At 56.3% G+C, this 15,760-nt stretch overlaps 1 protein-coding gene across 1 annotated transcript; it reads right to left on the minus strand.

Annotated features, from left to right (window-relative positions):
- Nucleotides 1-475: 475 nt before the first annotated feature.
- On the minus strand, nucleotides 476-7,469 carry PRDM13 (PR/SET domain 13). The gene is made up of 4 exons (XM_033055687.1): nucleotides 7,245-7,469; nucleotides 5,430-5,561; nucleotides 5,211-5,331; nucleotides 476-1,957 (listed from the first exon to the last, which is right to left on the minus strand). The coding sequence occupies exons 1-4, from the start codon at nucleotides 7,383-7,385 to the stop codon at nucleotides 492-494; spliced, it is 1,860 nt and encodes a 619-aa protein (XP_032911578.1). The 5' UTR covers nucleotides 7,386-7,469; the 3' UTR covers nucleotides 476-491.
- Between the last annotated feature and the right edge of the window lie 8,291 nt (nucleotides 7,470-15,760).

The raw sequence follows: 15,760 nt of genomic DNA on the forward strand, positions 1-15,760 counted from the left end.
TATTAGGACTCGAGAAAGCACAGGTGAGGTGTCAAATAAAGTGTACAGGTGCCAGAGGCGCTTGCAGACCCGGGTCTGCTGCTGAGCCCCACGGCTCAGAACGCTGGAAAGAGTGATGGGAGAGCGCATATTTAAAAAACCGTTTCCAAAAGGCACAATTTTCTCGACACAAAGGTACAATAAAAATATATGGCCACTGAAATGCGGGCGCCTGTCGCGATGCGGTGCCTGTCCAGCGGTATCCCGGGCCCGCCAGGGTTTCACCCTCCCGCCCCTGTCCCGCCGCCGCAGCTGCAGCGCCGGGGGCGACGCTGTGGAGGGAACCCGGGCACGCCCGCGCACCCCTGCCCGCCCCGCCGGCGGCTCTGCCCGCCAGCCCGCGCTCCTCCGCGGCACGGCCTCCGGTGGGACCGCCCCGGGAACTCAGAGTAATAGGGAGGGGGGGCTGCAGCGCTCCCCTCACCCCCGCCCCGCCCCGGCCGCCTCCCGCATCACTGCTCGCGGTGCCGGCTGCCGCTCTCCGGGTCGCTCTGGTCGTCGGTGAAGCAGACGTCCACATCGCTCTCGTTGTCAGTCTTTTGCTCCTGCTCGGGCTGCGCGTAGCCAGAGTCACTCTTGTCCTCGGCCGCCTTGCCGAGGCTCTGCCCCGGGTGCCGGGATTTCACGTGCCGCTCCAGGTCGCGGCGCCGCACCAGCACCTTGCCGCAGTACTCGCAGCGGTAGGGCGTGTTGCCCTCGGCGTGCAGGCGGATGTGTTTGTTGAGATTGCTGGGGTCCCCGAAGGGCCGCAGGCAGACCTTGCACTTGAGCGGCTTGTAGCCGGTGTGAGTCCGCATGTGGATCTTCAGCCCGTACTTGCGGGAGTACAGCTTCCCGCAGTACAGGCACAGGTGCCCAGTCTTGGGTTTCCCTCCGGCCGCCCCTGCCGCCCCCGCCGGCAGCGCCTCCAGCCTCCCTCGGCCTTTCTCGGCCGCCAGCTCGGAGAGCTGCTGCGTGTGCATGGCGATCTCCCGGTCGATGCTGGCCAGCGAGCCAAGATCTGCGGCGTGCAGACCTGCCGCCGGCCCCGCGAAGTACGACACCGACTCGGGATACTTGAGGAGGCCGCCGAGGTGCAGCTTCAGCGGGTAGTAGGGCGCGGCCCCGTAGAGCAGCTCCCCGTTGTAGACGGTGAGCGGCATCACCGGCAGCCCGCACTCCCCCGCGTACGCCTTCAGCCCCTCGAAGGGCGGCAGCGCGAAGCGCTCCAGAGCCCCACCGGGCAGCGGCGGGTAGCGGGCGGGCGGCAGCGCGGCCGCGGGCAGCCCCCGCTCCACCTGCCGGAAGGCCGAGGCCTCCTCCAGCGGAGACAGCAGCGGGAAGGCGCGCAGCCCGCCGCCGCAAGCCAGCCCCGCCGCCGCCGCCTGCGGGGCGGCCTCACCCGGCAGCGCTCCGCACTTAGGCGGCGCCTCGGCGGCGGCGCGTCCCGCCTTCAGTCCCCCCAGCAGTTTGGAGAAGCCGAGGGCGGCGGTGCCCCGCGCCTCTTCCCGCAGCGACCCGGCGGGGCGAAAGGCCGAGCGCGCCCCGGGGCACAGCGCCAGCCCGTTGCCTCCCGCCGGCCCCAGCAGCGGCCCCGGCCCGCGGGCGGCCCCCACGCTCATGTCCAGGGCGCGCTCCTGCTCCTCCTTGCCCGCCACCCGCTTGGGCAGCGCCGGCTTGGCGAGCGGCGGGGAGGCGGCGACGGCCTCCCGCTTGACGGCCTCCCGAGGGCCGCAGCCGGGCGGCGGGTGGCCGCGCAGAGAGCCGGCCGGCAGCTCCTTGGGGGGCAGGCCGAAGGCAGTGGCAGCGGGCCGGCCGTGGTCGTGATGGAGGAAGGGCCGGCCGTGGCTCAGAGCGCAGTGGAAGTGGACGTGGGCCTTGAGGCTGTTGGGGTACTTGAAGGTCCTCCAGCAGTACCAGCAGATGTACCGCTCCTCCCCTGCGGAGGCAAGCGGAGGGACATCCGTCAGCGGCGGCCGCGCATCCCCGCGCCTCCCCGCGCTCCCTCCACCTCGTCCCGCCCCCGCCCGGCTATGCCGCGGAGCGAAGCGGGCTCTGCGCGGTCCGGGCTAAGCTCCCTCGAGCGGGGCGCCGTAGGGCCGGGGGGAGCAGCTGCAGCCGCGAGTCGTCTGTCGGAGGGCCCATCTGTTGGCGTTTGCAGAGGAGGTAGCGTATGTCAGGGAGTCGGCTGCACCGAACAAAGGCCAATCTAATGATCGTGAGCCGCTCATTACTCGGCGAGACAATATCCGATATGTATGGGCCATATGTAATCGTTCCCTTTCAGAAGACAATGCCCTTTGTGCCCCGTCCCATTTTGACTTCTCTCAAGCGGAACAGACCTCGGTGGCCGCGGCTGTGGTGGCTGCCCGACACCGCAGAGGCTCAGACTCTGCTTTCCCCCTCCTGCTCTTGCTTGCCAGGAGGGTACCCCAAGGAGGAGCATCTTCCCAGCCCCGACGGTGAAACACCGCCTCTGTGGCCACCTGTCTATCTAGGACTTCCTTCCTTCCTTCCTTCCTTCCTTCCTTCCTTCCTTCCTTCCTTCCTTCCTTCCTTCCTTCCTTCCTCCCTCTCCTTCTTCTCCTTCACCTCTTCCTTCTCTCCTTTCCTGTCTCTTTGTACCCATCTTTCTCTCTCTCGTTTCCCCCAGCCACCATACTACGCTGATAAAGCCTCCGAATTTCCCGTTCGTTTCTTGCCCACCCTGACCGTCCTCAGCTGACCCTCACCCCGCAGTTTAATGCACCGAAACACCTAAGATGAGGCCAAGTGCCGCACGCAAATGAAAGCCTGCTCCAGGCCTGGGGGCAGCTCCTCACGTTTCAGGGAACCCCGTGGGGGATAACAGGGATGAAATCTTGCATCGTGCCCCGCATCTGTCTGCGTGTGGGGGCACCCGGGGACGGAGGGTTGCCGGGGTGGATGGCCATGACCAGCCTCCCGAGACGGCTTTTAACAGGGATCAGTCGATGTTCGCTGAGGGAGGAAAACTGAATCCTCGCTCTCCGTGGGAAACTTGTGTGCGATCTCGCGTGGAAGCATCATGCGCTGTTGCATGTAATCGCCGCCTGTCTCCTCGCCGCCGTGGGCAGCCTTCCCGTGGAGAGGCGGTCCCGGGATCTGCAGCACTGTGAAGGTGTTGGACGCTGGTTTTCGCCCCGTCGAGGAGGGCGAGAGATCGGACTGTGTCTGCTGGGCCCCAGAGAGGCAGCGGCCACGGGAGGAGGAGCTACGGTGGCAATCCCACTGCTGTGCATCGGAAAACGGGTAAAGGAGCGGTACGGATGGAAAGGAGTATGGCCACAAGCTCCCTTTCGCTGTATTCGTTTGCCTGTGCAGGTCTCTTCAGTGGCGCGGCTCGGCCTTGGTATCCCCGGGAAAAGACGGTCGGGACCGGGTCCCGACCGCCACCGAGACCGGCTGCTTCCCCGGCTCAGCTCCACTTCAACAAGAACGGCTCGAGGGGAAAGGGGAAAAAAAATCCAAAAACAAAACAAAACAAAAACCAAAAAAGAAAAACAAACACCAAGAAACACCTCTTTCTCACAACGGTGACCCAAATTAAAGGGGTCAAACACAGTAGAATTCCAAATATTTGTTTTGGATTGATTTTTTCGTTTGGTAGTTAAAAAAAAATTGTCCGAATTTCTTCCTCTGTGTTTTGCCGGTTGGTGGGGGTTTGAGAGTTTAGTTTGACTTTTCGGCTTTTTTTTTTCAGCATGTGATCATTAAAAGAAGAGCACTTCAGCATGCTGATACACTTTTGCTGGGTCTGTATGAATCAGTCTGGAAACTGTGGGGCCGAAGAGGCAGCAGATCCATAGGGTCACTTTGCAAATCAGCTTTTCTTCGACGGGGCAAGGAAGATGCCACACGCTTGGAGCCTCTTGCAGACCTGAGGTCTTTTTCGTTTTTCTCCGAGTAGCGCTGGTACCCATCCGCAGCAAGGGCTGCTGGGGAGGAGCGTGATGCAACCCAGCGTCGTGTCCCCCTTGTTACCGAAACTTCGCCAGGCTTCTTGGGGGGATGACCCTCGGCAGATACACGGCCTCACTGCCCTTCGACGTGGCGGGGACAGAGACGTGACAAAGAGTTTCTTTTTCCGGGTGTAGTTTTCGTACAAGGAGGGATTTGGGCTCTTGCACATAGCACGAGTCGATGAGATGTAATGGCCAGAACCTGGCTGTCCCTCAGCCGTCCCTTCGGGCCGGACCTGATCACCTTGCGGAGCGGTCAGCCGTGACGAGGGGGAGGGGGCAGCCCCTGCCCAGACCGTGCTCTCGCTCCCTTCCCAGGGACACGGCCAAGCTGAAAGATCTTCTGCGTCAAGCAGGAGCGGCTGGGGTTCCCTCGTCTCCCGTGGAACGGGTTCAGCCCGAGGGGAGCGAGTGCCCACAGGTAGCTCCCCCACGGATGCCCCAGGGAGCGTCCGGACCCAGGAACAGCGGGACGGGGTGGCCGCCCCAGAGAAGCCCGACAAATGAACGCTGAAATGTTTCGTCTTTTTTTTTTTTTTTTTTTTTTTTTTTTTTTTTCCCTCGCCTTTTTATAGTACGCTGCCACCTTAGCATTTTGTTAACACCGGTGTAATTCCGGCTAAGAATAGGTTTGCGGATTGAAACAAGCCATCTCAGACCGGTGTCTTCCCCTTCCCAACATCTTTGGATACCCTGATCTCAGTGCTATTTGACGCCGACTAAACCTTTTACCTAATGTATTCTAATTTACAGGGACTGCCCAGTACTGCCCAGTTTTCTCTTGACTATGTGAATCTACCCCCAAGAGAACCTGAAAACAGTCTCTGAAACTCTGAGCAGTGAAGGTAAACCCGGTATTTTTAGAAACTACTCAGCCAATTTGCTGTCTCGCATACCAACTATAGCGATATTTCACAGAAACCCCATTCGCCTATCAAAAATCATTAAATCGGGCCGATGATGGAACAACTCGACGCACGGGGGCCTTTCCATACGCAACCGAGTTAATACATCATCCTTTAAATGTAAGCAGATGGAGTCTTAGTTTAAAGGGTGGTGGGTTAAATTCACGACAGCTGTACTGGCATTTATTTTTCTGAGGGCCCACGTTTGCCTACCGCAGTTTGAGTTCCCGTCAAAGGTGTCAGTTAAACAGGGTTTGTTTTGTTTCATTTAATTTGGTTGCTCTGAAATGAATGCCCGTATCTGTACCTTTCTCGTCGTGCGTCGGCGTGGCCGTGACGGGGATGTCAAACCACTGCGCCAGAGGGTTGGAGTACCAGACGGTGAGCTCCTCTCCCGGCTGGACATCTCGCAGCGCCCGGTAGAAAATCTGGAGAAGGAAGAAAGGAAACTTCTTCAGGAGGCTTGAGAGGAAAGGCAGGTGGCGGAGAGAGATGCCATGCCAGCGCGGAGCCGCGAGTGGGGTACCTGTCCTCCTGGTAGATCTGCAACAGCCTCCAGTGTCTGCTCTTGGGAGTTTCGGGCAGCTCGGATTAACCCTATCCACTCCAGAGCTGAGCTCCCGGCTTCATCCACTAATTCCCCTCTGACCATCCGCACCTGGAAAAAAACAGGCGGCACTGCTGTCATTTTCACGTGAAACGAAACACAAAGAGAGCAAAAAGCTCACCCTGCCTGCCTGCCCGCTCAGCCTGGCTCATCGAGCTGCTTCACTAGGCAGGGGGCTGAGCATCGCAGCTGAAAGCAGAGGCGAGAGCATTTCCTTTTGCCGCCCGCTTTCATCCTCATCCACCTTTGGGTAGGACATTCCCCAGCTCGCAGGTGCCTTGGGAGTGATGCGGCAGCCCTAGCGGGGGTTGCAGTTCTGTCGGGTAAGGATGGAAGACCCCGTGCCCGGCGAGGGGAAACGGGATTTTTCCCTTGGGTCGCATTGATCCAAACGCACCTTGTCCACTCACAGCTGCTACATTTCGCTTAACGCTATATTAAATTCCTCTCTACGATTTTTTTAATTTTTTTTTTTTTTTTGTTTAGAGTTTGTGCAGTCTCTGAGTCCGTGCAAAACCATTGCGACATGCAGGACTTGTCGGGAGATGGGGAGGGGGAAAGGGGAGAAGATTCTGCTTAGCTACAAAGTCCCTGTAGCCCCATACTTCATAATCTGCTTGGCCATACAAAGAGAAAATGAAGTGCCCATTCCCTGAATGACCGTGCAATAAAAGTCATCGGAACAAAGCAGTCTAAAGCGAGAAACCAAGGGAGCCAGATGAGAAATAAATTTGAGTGGGCTGGCAGAGCGTTTAAAAACAATTAAAGTGCATTAAAAATCAGAGCGGAACGCGTGAGCCGCGGCTGCCCGGGGGGCGAAAGGAGGGGTCTCATCCGCAGCCCCCTGAAGAGCCTGATGGACGGGGCGAAAGCCCTTCACGGTCTCCTCCTCCTCGCTCCTTCGCTCGGACAAGGACTGACCCCGAAGCCGTCATCCCTCCCGCTCCGGCTGTGCGGGTTGTTTGCAGCTCCGGAGGGGAGGTCCCCCCGAGGCTCTGGGGGGAGGTCGAGCTGCGCTGAGTTGCCCCAACACCTGCGACCTGCACCCCGACGCCGTCTCCAGGGTAGCCCCGGCCCTCTCGCCCCGCACTGCCTTCAGGCCCAAGCCGAACGACTCGCGGCCGGGAAGAGGGATTGGGAGCACGAACCCGAGCCAAACGCAGAAATAAATCGGTGAATCTGCCTCTGCCCTGCTCCTTCCCGGGACAAAACCCAAAACCCGGGGGCTATTTTGCCTCGTGCTCTCGCCTCGCCAGGGCTCAAGGAACGAGGAGCCGGCCGTGGGACGTCCTGGCTCTACCAGGAAAAGGGGCAATACCCCAGTGAGCGGAGCGCCCGGGGGACGGGGGCTGGGTGGCGGGACCAGGGCCCTCCGACACCGGGCACGGGGCTCAGGCGACGCTTCCAGCACGTCTATGTCCAAGGCGGGGGCGCGTCCGCTCCTCCGGGAGAGCCCTCGTGTCCTCTGGCCTCGCCCCGGAGGCCGGACGGGCTGGGGGCCCCGGCGCTGGGGAGGAGAGGGAGAGGGCACGGGCGGCCAGGTTTTCCTGCCAAAACCACGGGGAGACATCTCAGGACGTTCTGGAAATGCTTTCCTTTGCTTTCCTGGCTCGCTCTAAGAAGGGAGGATCGAAGACAGACGGGGGAAGAGCAGTCTCTTCTCCCAAAGCCGGCTTCCCCCGAGTCAACGAATAACCAAGGTCCAGCGGTGCAGGAGAGACCGTAGGAAAATACCTTTTTTTTGGGTCCTGGCTCCTTGCGGTCTGACAGGTACTTGCCCAGTTTGAAGGTGCCCGGCACAGGACCCAGGCGCAGCCCAGCCGGGATGCAGCTCTCCGCGCTGACGCTGATGGCCGGAGCCCTGCTGGTTTGCATCGCTGCCGCTGGGTGTGAGCGCTCGGGAACCCCAACTACTTAAGGGGGCCGGAGTGACAGCGGCAGGCGGCGGGAGGATGAGCACAGGCGTATCTCCGCCCGCAGAGTGACGCGGCGCTGTGTGGATGCCGGCTTTTCAACGGGAGCAGGAGGGGTACCCCTTGGCAGGGGGATGCTCTGGGGCGCAGAGTTTGGTGAGAGAGTTTGGCTCCTCGAGCAGCTGCGGAGTCCCATCCAAGAGGGTCACATGGAGCCTTTCCCTAACCCTCCTGCATAATCAGGCGGAGTGAATGGCTGGCAGACAATGGGCCAGGCGACCTTCCCATTCCTAAAAATCCAATTTGTCAAGGGCAAAGAAAAGGCGCTGGTGAATCAAAGGTCTGGAGGGACCATTAATCCTCAGCATGGGGTATTGTCCCCGAGACAGTTACGATATTTTAAGTGACAAATCCACTGTATAATTTCTCCATAAATTTTACTTCCTTTTATTGTTCCTCGACAAACCAGTTTTGGAAAATAAGTGACTATTTTAAGTCTACTTGGCTGAGCCTTTTGAGGTTTAATATACTTCAAAGATTTTTAATTCTCTTCCCTTGGGTTTATTGTAAAGGAGATTAAACAAAGAGATGGGGAATGTTTTGAGGACTTGTTAACTTCTATTGATTCCCGGCGTGTGCCATACAGAAATTGGGCAGGTACTTGATGAGAAAACACCAGAAAATACCTACACTTTTTTTTTTTTTTTTTTTTTTTTTAAAGAACGGCCATATTACCATTTCAGTGGTTTGGTTTCAGGCCAGTAATCTGTTTCAGAAGAGCTTTGATCCTTAAGGAGGATGAATAGCACAAAATATGAGCCGCCATAGCCGCTGTAAAACACAAACCTCTGCACCTGCGAGTGCTGGGGAAGCTGTGTCTGTAGTTCGTGCGGTTAAGAAATAGAGACAGGAGGAAATAGAGACATACGGCCACCAGGAAACAGGCAGGCAGATAACAGAGATATCTAGCACACAGTGTGTGCAGCTGGATTCCTCCTTTGATAAATACACAAGTTCCTCGCCCACACGCAAAAATCTCTTGCACCGAAACCGCTTTAGGAGGTGGAAACCGCAAAAAGCAACTGTAAATAAAGCCAGAAAGAAGATATTCGAACAGAGTGTGATCCTATGTCCCTCCTCTTGGCATAAATATTTTAATTAAGATACAACGTAGTGCTAGGATTAAGTCATCTTAAATTCAGGCCGGATAAATGTCCCAGGAATTTTCCAGGAGCTGAAAAGGAATGGTGTGCGACTTATATCTCAAGTGTATGCAACAGTTCAGATGTGGCTATCAGACCAAAGAGACTAACAAATTCAATTTTCCACTTTCACTTTTATACTCCTGTCTAATTCCTGCTGGCAGGTTTTCTCTGCTCCGTGCCTCACGACACTCCAAAAAGGAGTTTTCTAAACCTTTTTCCTTTGGAGAAGTTGCAAAGTTGCACATGAGATTTTATGCACTGCTTTCAGAAATAATCGCAGATATGGAGCTTTTTCTATATTTTTTTCCCGTGGCGTTTTTGTAATAGTCAGCCCTAATAAATTTCAGAAGGAAAACCAAAAAGCTACGCTTAAAGGTACATCTGCCGACAGACGCCAGGTAACTGAGCGGGCTCTTCTCAAGTAACCCACTTTCTGCAAGATAAACCTTGGCACGTCGTTTTCTATGTGACTGTGTGTGGGAGCTTTGCTCTGGATTTATCTGCCCCCGTCACGAGTGGTACCCTGAGAGCAAAGATGCGCACAGGGAACCAGAGCGATTTTGAACCGGCACCTCTCACCAGCTGGAGGTCCCAAACATCTTCTTTCCCCTCTCCGTGCCCTTCACCCCTCCGGAAAGCACTGAAAGTTCTGCCTGGCAAGTCACCGCCGCTGCTGCGACGATGTTTGCCCACGCTGGCCGCCGGTCGGTGCCAGCCCGCCCGGTGCCCTCCCGGGGCACCACGGCCGGGCGAGCCCTGCAGTGTCAGCGCCTCTGCGAGAGCGGCGGGAGCGCAGGGTGCTCCGTGGGCCCGTGCCGCCCTTGGCGCTGCCCGAGGGTGCGGGAGGGAAGCCCGGGGCTCCCCCGGACGGGCGGCACCGGTAAGGGACAGGGGCAAGGGCGGGACGGGACGCTGCCACCGCCCGCTCCCCGGGCCGCTGGCCGGCACTGAGTCCGCCTAGGCTGTGAATGCATTTTTAGTAATGGTCTGCATTGGTGCGCACGCGAGATAAATGTCGCGCCTGCCCCACCCCGCGCCTTCCCCCTGCAGCATCGGTGACCATCGATCGCATCTCTCCGGGGTGCCACCGTCCCGGGAGCAGGGGTGGTTCGTTTTCACTTCGGCAGCGTTGGGAAGAGGAGGGGGGAGAGGATGTGGGGAACTGAAGATGACCCCTTTGATCAGCGGCATGAATGGGGAAAAAAGGATAAACAAGAAGTTGAGAGCAATAAATTTATGCCATGAACATGTCCCTGTAACCTCTGGCCTGGCCACTCGAGGATGAGACCGGCTTGAAATTCCGAGAGCCGCAGAGGTAGAGAGAGGGCCTTTAAGGCGACCAAGGTACCCTACTGCTCCGCCTCGGGAGCCGCTCCCTCCCAGGCCTTAATGAGTCAAAAAGCGTGAACGACACGCGAACAATTTTATCAATAGGACCATGTAAAGGCCGACTGTGAGGAAAGTTATTTATTAATATAGCCGATTGTGGCTGGTTCCCATCCACTCAGAGAAGAAAAGCCCTTGCTCTGGAAGCATTCACACCAGTTCTCCAATTTTTATTCTGTCCTGTGGCTCAAAGTTGAAGTTCCCCAAGTGAAATAAATTGTCCACAAAAGAGGAAAGGAACCACATTTTCTTTTATTTTTCCTTCCCTAAAAAGGAAGGGTGAAACCGATCTAATGTGCCCACTGGAGCAAGATGCAGCATGAAAGGCCGGGTGTTAAAAGTAAAAGCAGCCTTTGGAGCAAATGGGATGGAAAATTAAATGAAATTAAATAGCTTGAACGACCGTATTGTCCCTTATTAAAAAGACACATTAATTACATGGTTTCAGCTTTATTCAAAGACAATGTTTAGACTCAATCAAAACATTCCACTATCGCTCTTTATATACTTAAACCGGGCTACTAGAGGCACCATTAAAGAGAGATCACTTTTGCCCAGAGATGCGATGAAAGTTATTTTCCTTGGCGGCCCTTATTTATGCCCACCGCTGAACTGCCGGTGCCCCTGAGTAACACTTTGGCACACTGTTCTCCCTGATTTAACAGGTTGCCCCATAATGAGGCATGAATGTTAAGGAACAACAGTCATCCAAAGAGGCACAGTTGCAGAGAGCAATGTCCCACCAGGGAGCTCCATTCAAACCATCAAACCGCTCCGGCACAGAGAAGGTTCAACACCACATTCAGACCAGCATGAATGCCTGTATACAGGGCCCGGCTCATTATGCCGCAGAGCACCGCAGCGAAGGCTGGAACAAAATGCTGCAAGTTCATTCAGCAGGCCATACTCCGGCGGGGCGGCCCAGCCGGCGGCTCCCGGGGTGACCTTTTTCCCAAATGGCTTTGCCCCGACAGGGCTGCCGTCCCCGGGCTGAGGGACGGGACAGTCCGAGACTCCCGTCCCTGCCCGAGCCGGCCGCCAGGCTCCGCGGCAGGTGGATAGGGATGGAAGGCACAGGGTGGAGGGCAGCGGGGAGGTTTGCTGAGACCCTGAAACACGGAAATCCACATTAAACCGAAGAGACCATTATGGTCTGAACGTCTCTATCTTTTCTCTTTCCCCCCTGCCTTCTCTTTTTCTTTTTTATCTTTCTCCCTTTCCTCTTTTATCCTTTGCCTTTTCCCCCTTTCCCCCCTTTTCTCCTCTTCTTCTTCCCTTCCCTTCCCTTCCCTTCCCTTCCCTTCCCTTCCCTTCCCTTCCCTTCCCTTCCCTTCCCTTCCCTTCCCTTCCCTTCCCTTCCCTTCCCTTCCCTTCCCTTCCCTTCCCTTCCCTTCCCTTCCCTTCCCTTCCCTTCCCTTCCCTTCCCTTCCCTTCCCTTCCCTTCCCTTCCCTTCCCTTCCCCTCCCCTCTTTCTCTTTCGCAGTTTCCGAGTATCTTCTCGTTCTCGCTCACCTTCTCTAGTTTCAGCCGCTTTTTCTCAACCCCCTTTCTCTCTCCCACCCTTTTCTCTGTTCTCGTCCTTCCCCTCCCTTTCATTCCTCCCCCGCGATGCCGCCCGCAGCAGCCGCTGCCGCCCCGCCGCGGCGCTGCCGGTGCCCGGTGCCCGGTGCTGCGGGCGGGCGGTGCCGACCGGCGGGGCCGAGCGGCTGCGGCCGGGCCGCCGGCCCCCAACCAGCTGTGCGGTGCAGACGAGATGCGGGTGGGATATTAAAGCGGCTTTTGAATAGTAATTCAGGTTCTATGGGAATCCGGGCAGATGACAGGAGCTCGATTTGGTATTCGTATTGTTAATCGCGAGCGTCAGCCCAGATCGGATTCAAACACGTTTTGTGCTCGTTAAAAATTCCAGTGTAGGGGCTGAGATTTTTTTTCTTTTTAGCCCAACTTCAATTGGAGGCGAAGCTTGCCGCATAAAGTATTCAAAGTCTGTCTAAAGTTGCCTTTTAACCGTATTCCCCTTCTCCCGCAACCCCCACCGTATCTCTTGGTTCTTTCGGTTGACATGGTGCAAATAAAAGTCAGTAAACTTGTTGCTGAATTGCAATGTTTCGGTGTACCTTATAAATTCATACCTTTTCTCCCTCGATCGCCTCAGAATGAGCCCCTGACTCAATTCGATTTTCCTTGCTGTTGGGCACATTTAGGAGAAAGTCTATTTGTGAAGTTCATTTCTAGGCAAATGTATTCAAGAGCTGATTGGGATGAATAGGACCGTGTGTCAGCCGCCCCTAATTGGGATTAAAGCACTTCGGACCATATGCAGAGAGTGACAGAAATTCTCAGGTTTCATTGTGCTCAGATTTCCACCCGCCTGGACACTCCCCCTGGAAAAGGGGAATTTATGAAGATTTCAGGGAGAAACGGAGGAAATAAAGGAGACTCAGAAAATGACCAGTCTAATGTCTCTCTGCGGGGCTGCCAGCGTGGCAACTGCCGGGGATAAGGATTGGCAGTGGTGAGAGCCCAGGCCCCGGGTTTCTCTTTGGAGGGAAGGGCAGCAAGCCGCAGATTTCTCGTGCCCTGCTTGCTTTAGGATTTAGAAATCCTGGGGGTTACACGGCAGTGAAAAAGCCTATGAAAAAAAACTTCCTTGGATTATTGTAGCCTGATTAACGGGCTCCCTGAGGGGAAGGGAGGCAGGGAGAGGAGATTCAAGTCTCAGACAGACACCACTGCCTGGTCAGGGCAGGCTGACACTAGAGAAATGAGTTTTATTTGGGATGCCGTCCTGCTGCAGAAGGCATGGCCGAGGGCTGTACTCCCTGCTCGGGCCTGCTTGATGTAGTGGAAGATGCCACGGCCCAGATTGGATGGTCTTTAAAAGTTCCCCAACCACTCTGTCAGTCTGTGTTTTTAACCTAAAGCTGCTCCACATCCATATCTACCTATTGCCCCACCTGTTCGTCTGTCCATCTGCACGTCAGCCGTGCCCTAGCAGCGCCGGCACCACCAAGCATCCTGCCGCTGCTGCGGACTCTGTGCTGGTGGGACCAACCTCCAAAGCTCAAACCTGGCCTCCACACTTGACTGTCTCGTGTGTGAGGTCGTCGGAGTGCGGTAGCCCAAAAGGCGGTGAGAAAATAATTAATAATTAGGTGAGTGATTTCTAAACTCTGCTGTTATCAGAAAGACAGTCAGACAGAAAAGAAGTCTGTACCGCACCGGCCTTTGTTTGCAGAGCCTACTCTGTGCCAATGTGATGACGGAGAGCTGGTGACCAGCCTGCTGCTCCCACCCTCTCCACACCTGGAAAGCAGCCCTCGACCCGGCGGGGCGGTTTTGAGCCGAGGTACCCGGCCACAGGCACAGCCCGTGTCCCCACAGCACCCAGCGGAGCTCGGCAGCTCCGGGGAGATACAGACACGACTTTCTTTGATGATGCTGAGCTGGGTGTCCCCTTCTTGCGCGAAACGCCCGGGCGCTACCCGTAGGATTGTTCGTGGCGGTGGGATCACACTGGTCACTTACGCGGGCACCTTCTCACATCCCGTGGGCTGGCCGGGTAGGAGAGGAAATGGGGAGTGACCCCTGAGTCTCCTGGGCATGGTGCCCCATTCCCAAGTCGAACAGGGCTTGGTATGTGACAGGCGAGGCGAGGCTGGCCTGGAAAGCAGCGCTATGACTCTTTAACAGCAGATATTGCTGAAGTCTCAGATCAAGGACTGAAGTCGGTTCTCCTAGGGTGAGTTTGCCCCTGCATTCCGCTCCTGGAAAGTGGAAGATCTGGTTTAGAGGACACTGACAGACTGCTACCAGTCTCCTCCCGCACCGCCGGGTGCCCGACGTTGATATTCTTGCAAGACAAAGAGCGGCGGGCACGGTCGTGTGTGGTGCTGTGCGGGGCACGGGGCACGGCAGTCACGCCGAAGGGCCGCCGCTGAGGCCGGTAGAAACCCCTGCCATAATTTCGCAGCAACTACAGTTGGCTAAGGGCCAGAGGAAAAGGGAAAAGCCCAGCCCTGAAGTGCCTCCGCCCCGAGACGGCCATGATATTTAAATAAAAAAGAAAAGGGCATCCCCGCGCCAGCCGGCAGCGCTACCCCAGCTTTCGAAGCGGGGGACCGGGCGGGTTTGCCAGCACAGCCCTAGCCCTGCCGGGGCAACCCATGTTTGCCCCTGCCGAGCCAAACCTTGGCCCCTCCCTGAAGAGAAAAACGCAGCCCAGGGCCAGGGCGGGGAACAGGAGCTCTGCCTCCGGCTTCCCAGTACCCCGAGGTGCCTGCGGAAGGGATGTCCAGGAGGCCCCACTGCTCCTCCGGTTATAAACTGAGCTGCGCGCAACCGCCTACAGCTACAGCATCCGTAAGTGTCGCAGGCATCTTAGAGACAGCAAGGATGCGGGTTTGCCTCCGAGTCAATACACACGCACCCGAGTATGTTTATGTGTAAACACACACAGGGATTTATTTATAAATTGATATGCTGGAGTCACTGTGATCCTTTTTCCTCACGGTTTTTGTGGTAAGAGCGCAGGGATGAGGGCCCTTCCTCTCCTTCCTGACCGTCCCTGAGAGACAGGGCTGTTATTCACTGAAAAGCATGCGGAAAAGCCAACAGTTACCGAACGTATACACGACCGATGCCTTAGGAAACATCTGCAAAAGTCTACGTGGCGCCGAGCTGTTCCTGCGTTCCGGGGAGCAGCAGGGTGAGGAAACAGGGGGTACTTCCCTCCCTCCCTGTCCTCCAACATCAAATATCCCCCGGAATCAAATTCATGCAGCTATATTCTGATCTGAGCTTTCTCTGGGTCAGGCTTTGTAAAGACAGCGTAACACTTAAACCAGGTTCCCTCCACCTCTAGGCAGGCAACCTAGCATTGACTTCTTATTTCAGCCTAGGCTTTAATTATTTGGGGTTTTTAAATATACAGTGCGAGTACCCTTCTCTGAGCATTTCCATAGACTGTCTCTATCCGTTCTGACAGCTTGATAGATTCCAGCCAGACCCTGAATCTCTTCCAGGGATGAAATTGTGCAGCGACAGGAGAAGCCAAAGCACGCAGGCAGAGAGCCCATCCCGCAGAGCTCCCCTCCTCATCCTCAGAGGACTTCTCTGCTGTGGTCAGCTCGGCTCAAGGCGAAAAAAAGAATTATGTGAATTTGTTGCATTTTCCTGAAGAGCTCTTCGGGGGGTGGGGAGGGGGGCTTAATCTCTTTTAAAATCAGCTCTGTGTTTACAGAAGAATTGCAGCTGTAAAACAAGACATTTAATTCCTGTAGATACTCTCCTCGAGGGGCACAGTTACAGTACGGTAACAGCAAAGACATAGCCGGAGCTTGTTCAGTAGGTGGGTGCCAAAGACCTCAGGAGAAGCAAGTGCCGTCAGTGCCGGGACCGGAGCGGGGAGCCGGGCGCGGAGGGCAAAGGGCACCATGCCCGCTCCCGCGGCGGATGCCCTCGGTTCGGGAGCCGGGAGGTGCAAACGGTGGTGGTTTCGCCGCTTGGGCTCCCGCCGAATCCAGCGCTTGACCTGAGGAGAGGCAGGGGAAATAAATCACTGGCACGGAAGAAAGAAAGGGATGAAAAAATGGGAGCTGCTGGAAGGAAGATCTCTCAGTGCAGTGGCACCAGGGAGCAGGGCAGAGCTTGCTGGCTGGCTGGTAACAGTGTAAATGGAGAAAGAGATCGGTTTTGCCAGCGAGTAGGAGAAAGGGCTATAAGAGAGCTGACTTCCTAATGAGCG

Source organism: Catharus ustulatus, chromosome 3, assembly GCF_009819885.2.
Source record: "Catharus ustulatus isolate bCatUst1 chromosome 3, bCatUst1.pri.v2, whole genome shotgun sequence".
Classification (NCBI taxonomy): Eukaryota; Metazoa; Chordata; class Aves; order Passeriformes; family Turdidae; genus Catharus; species Catharus ustulatus.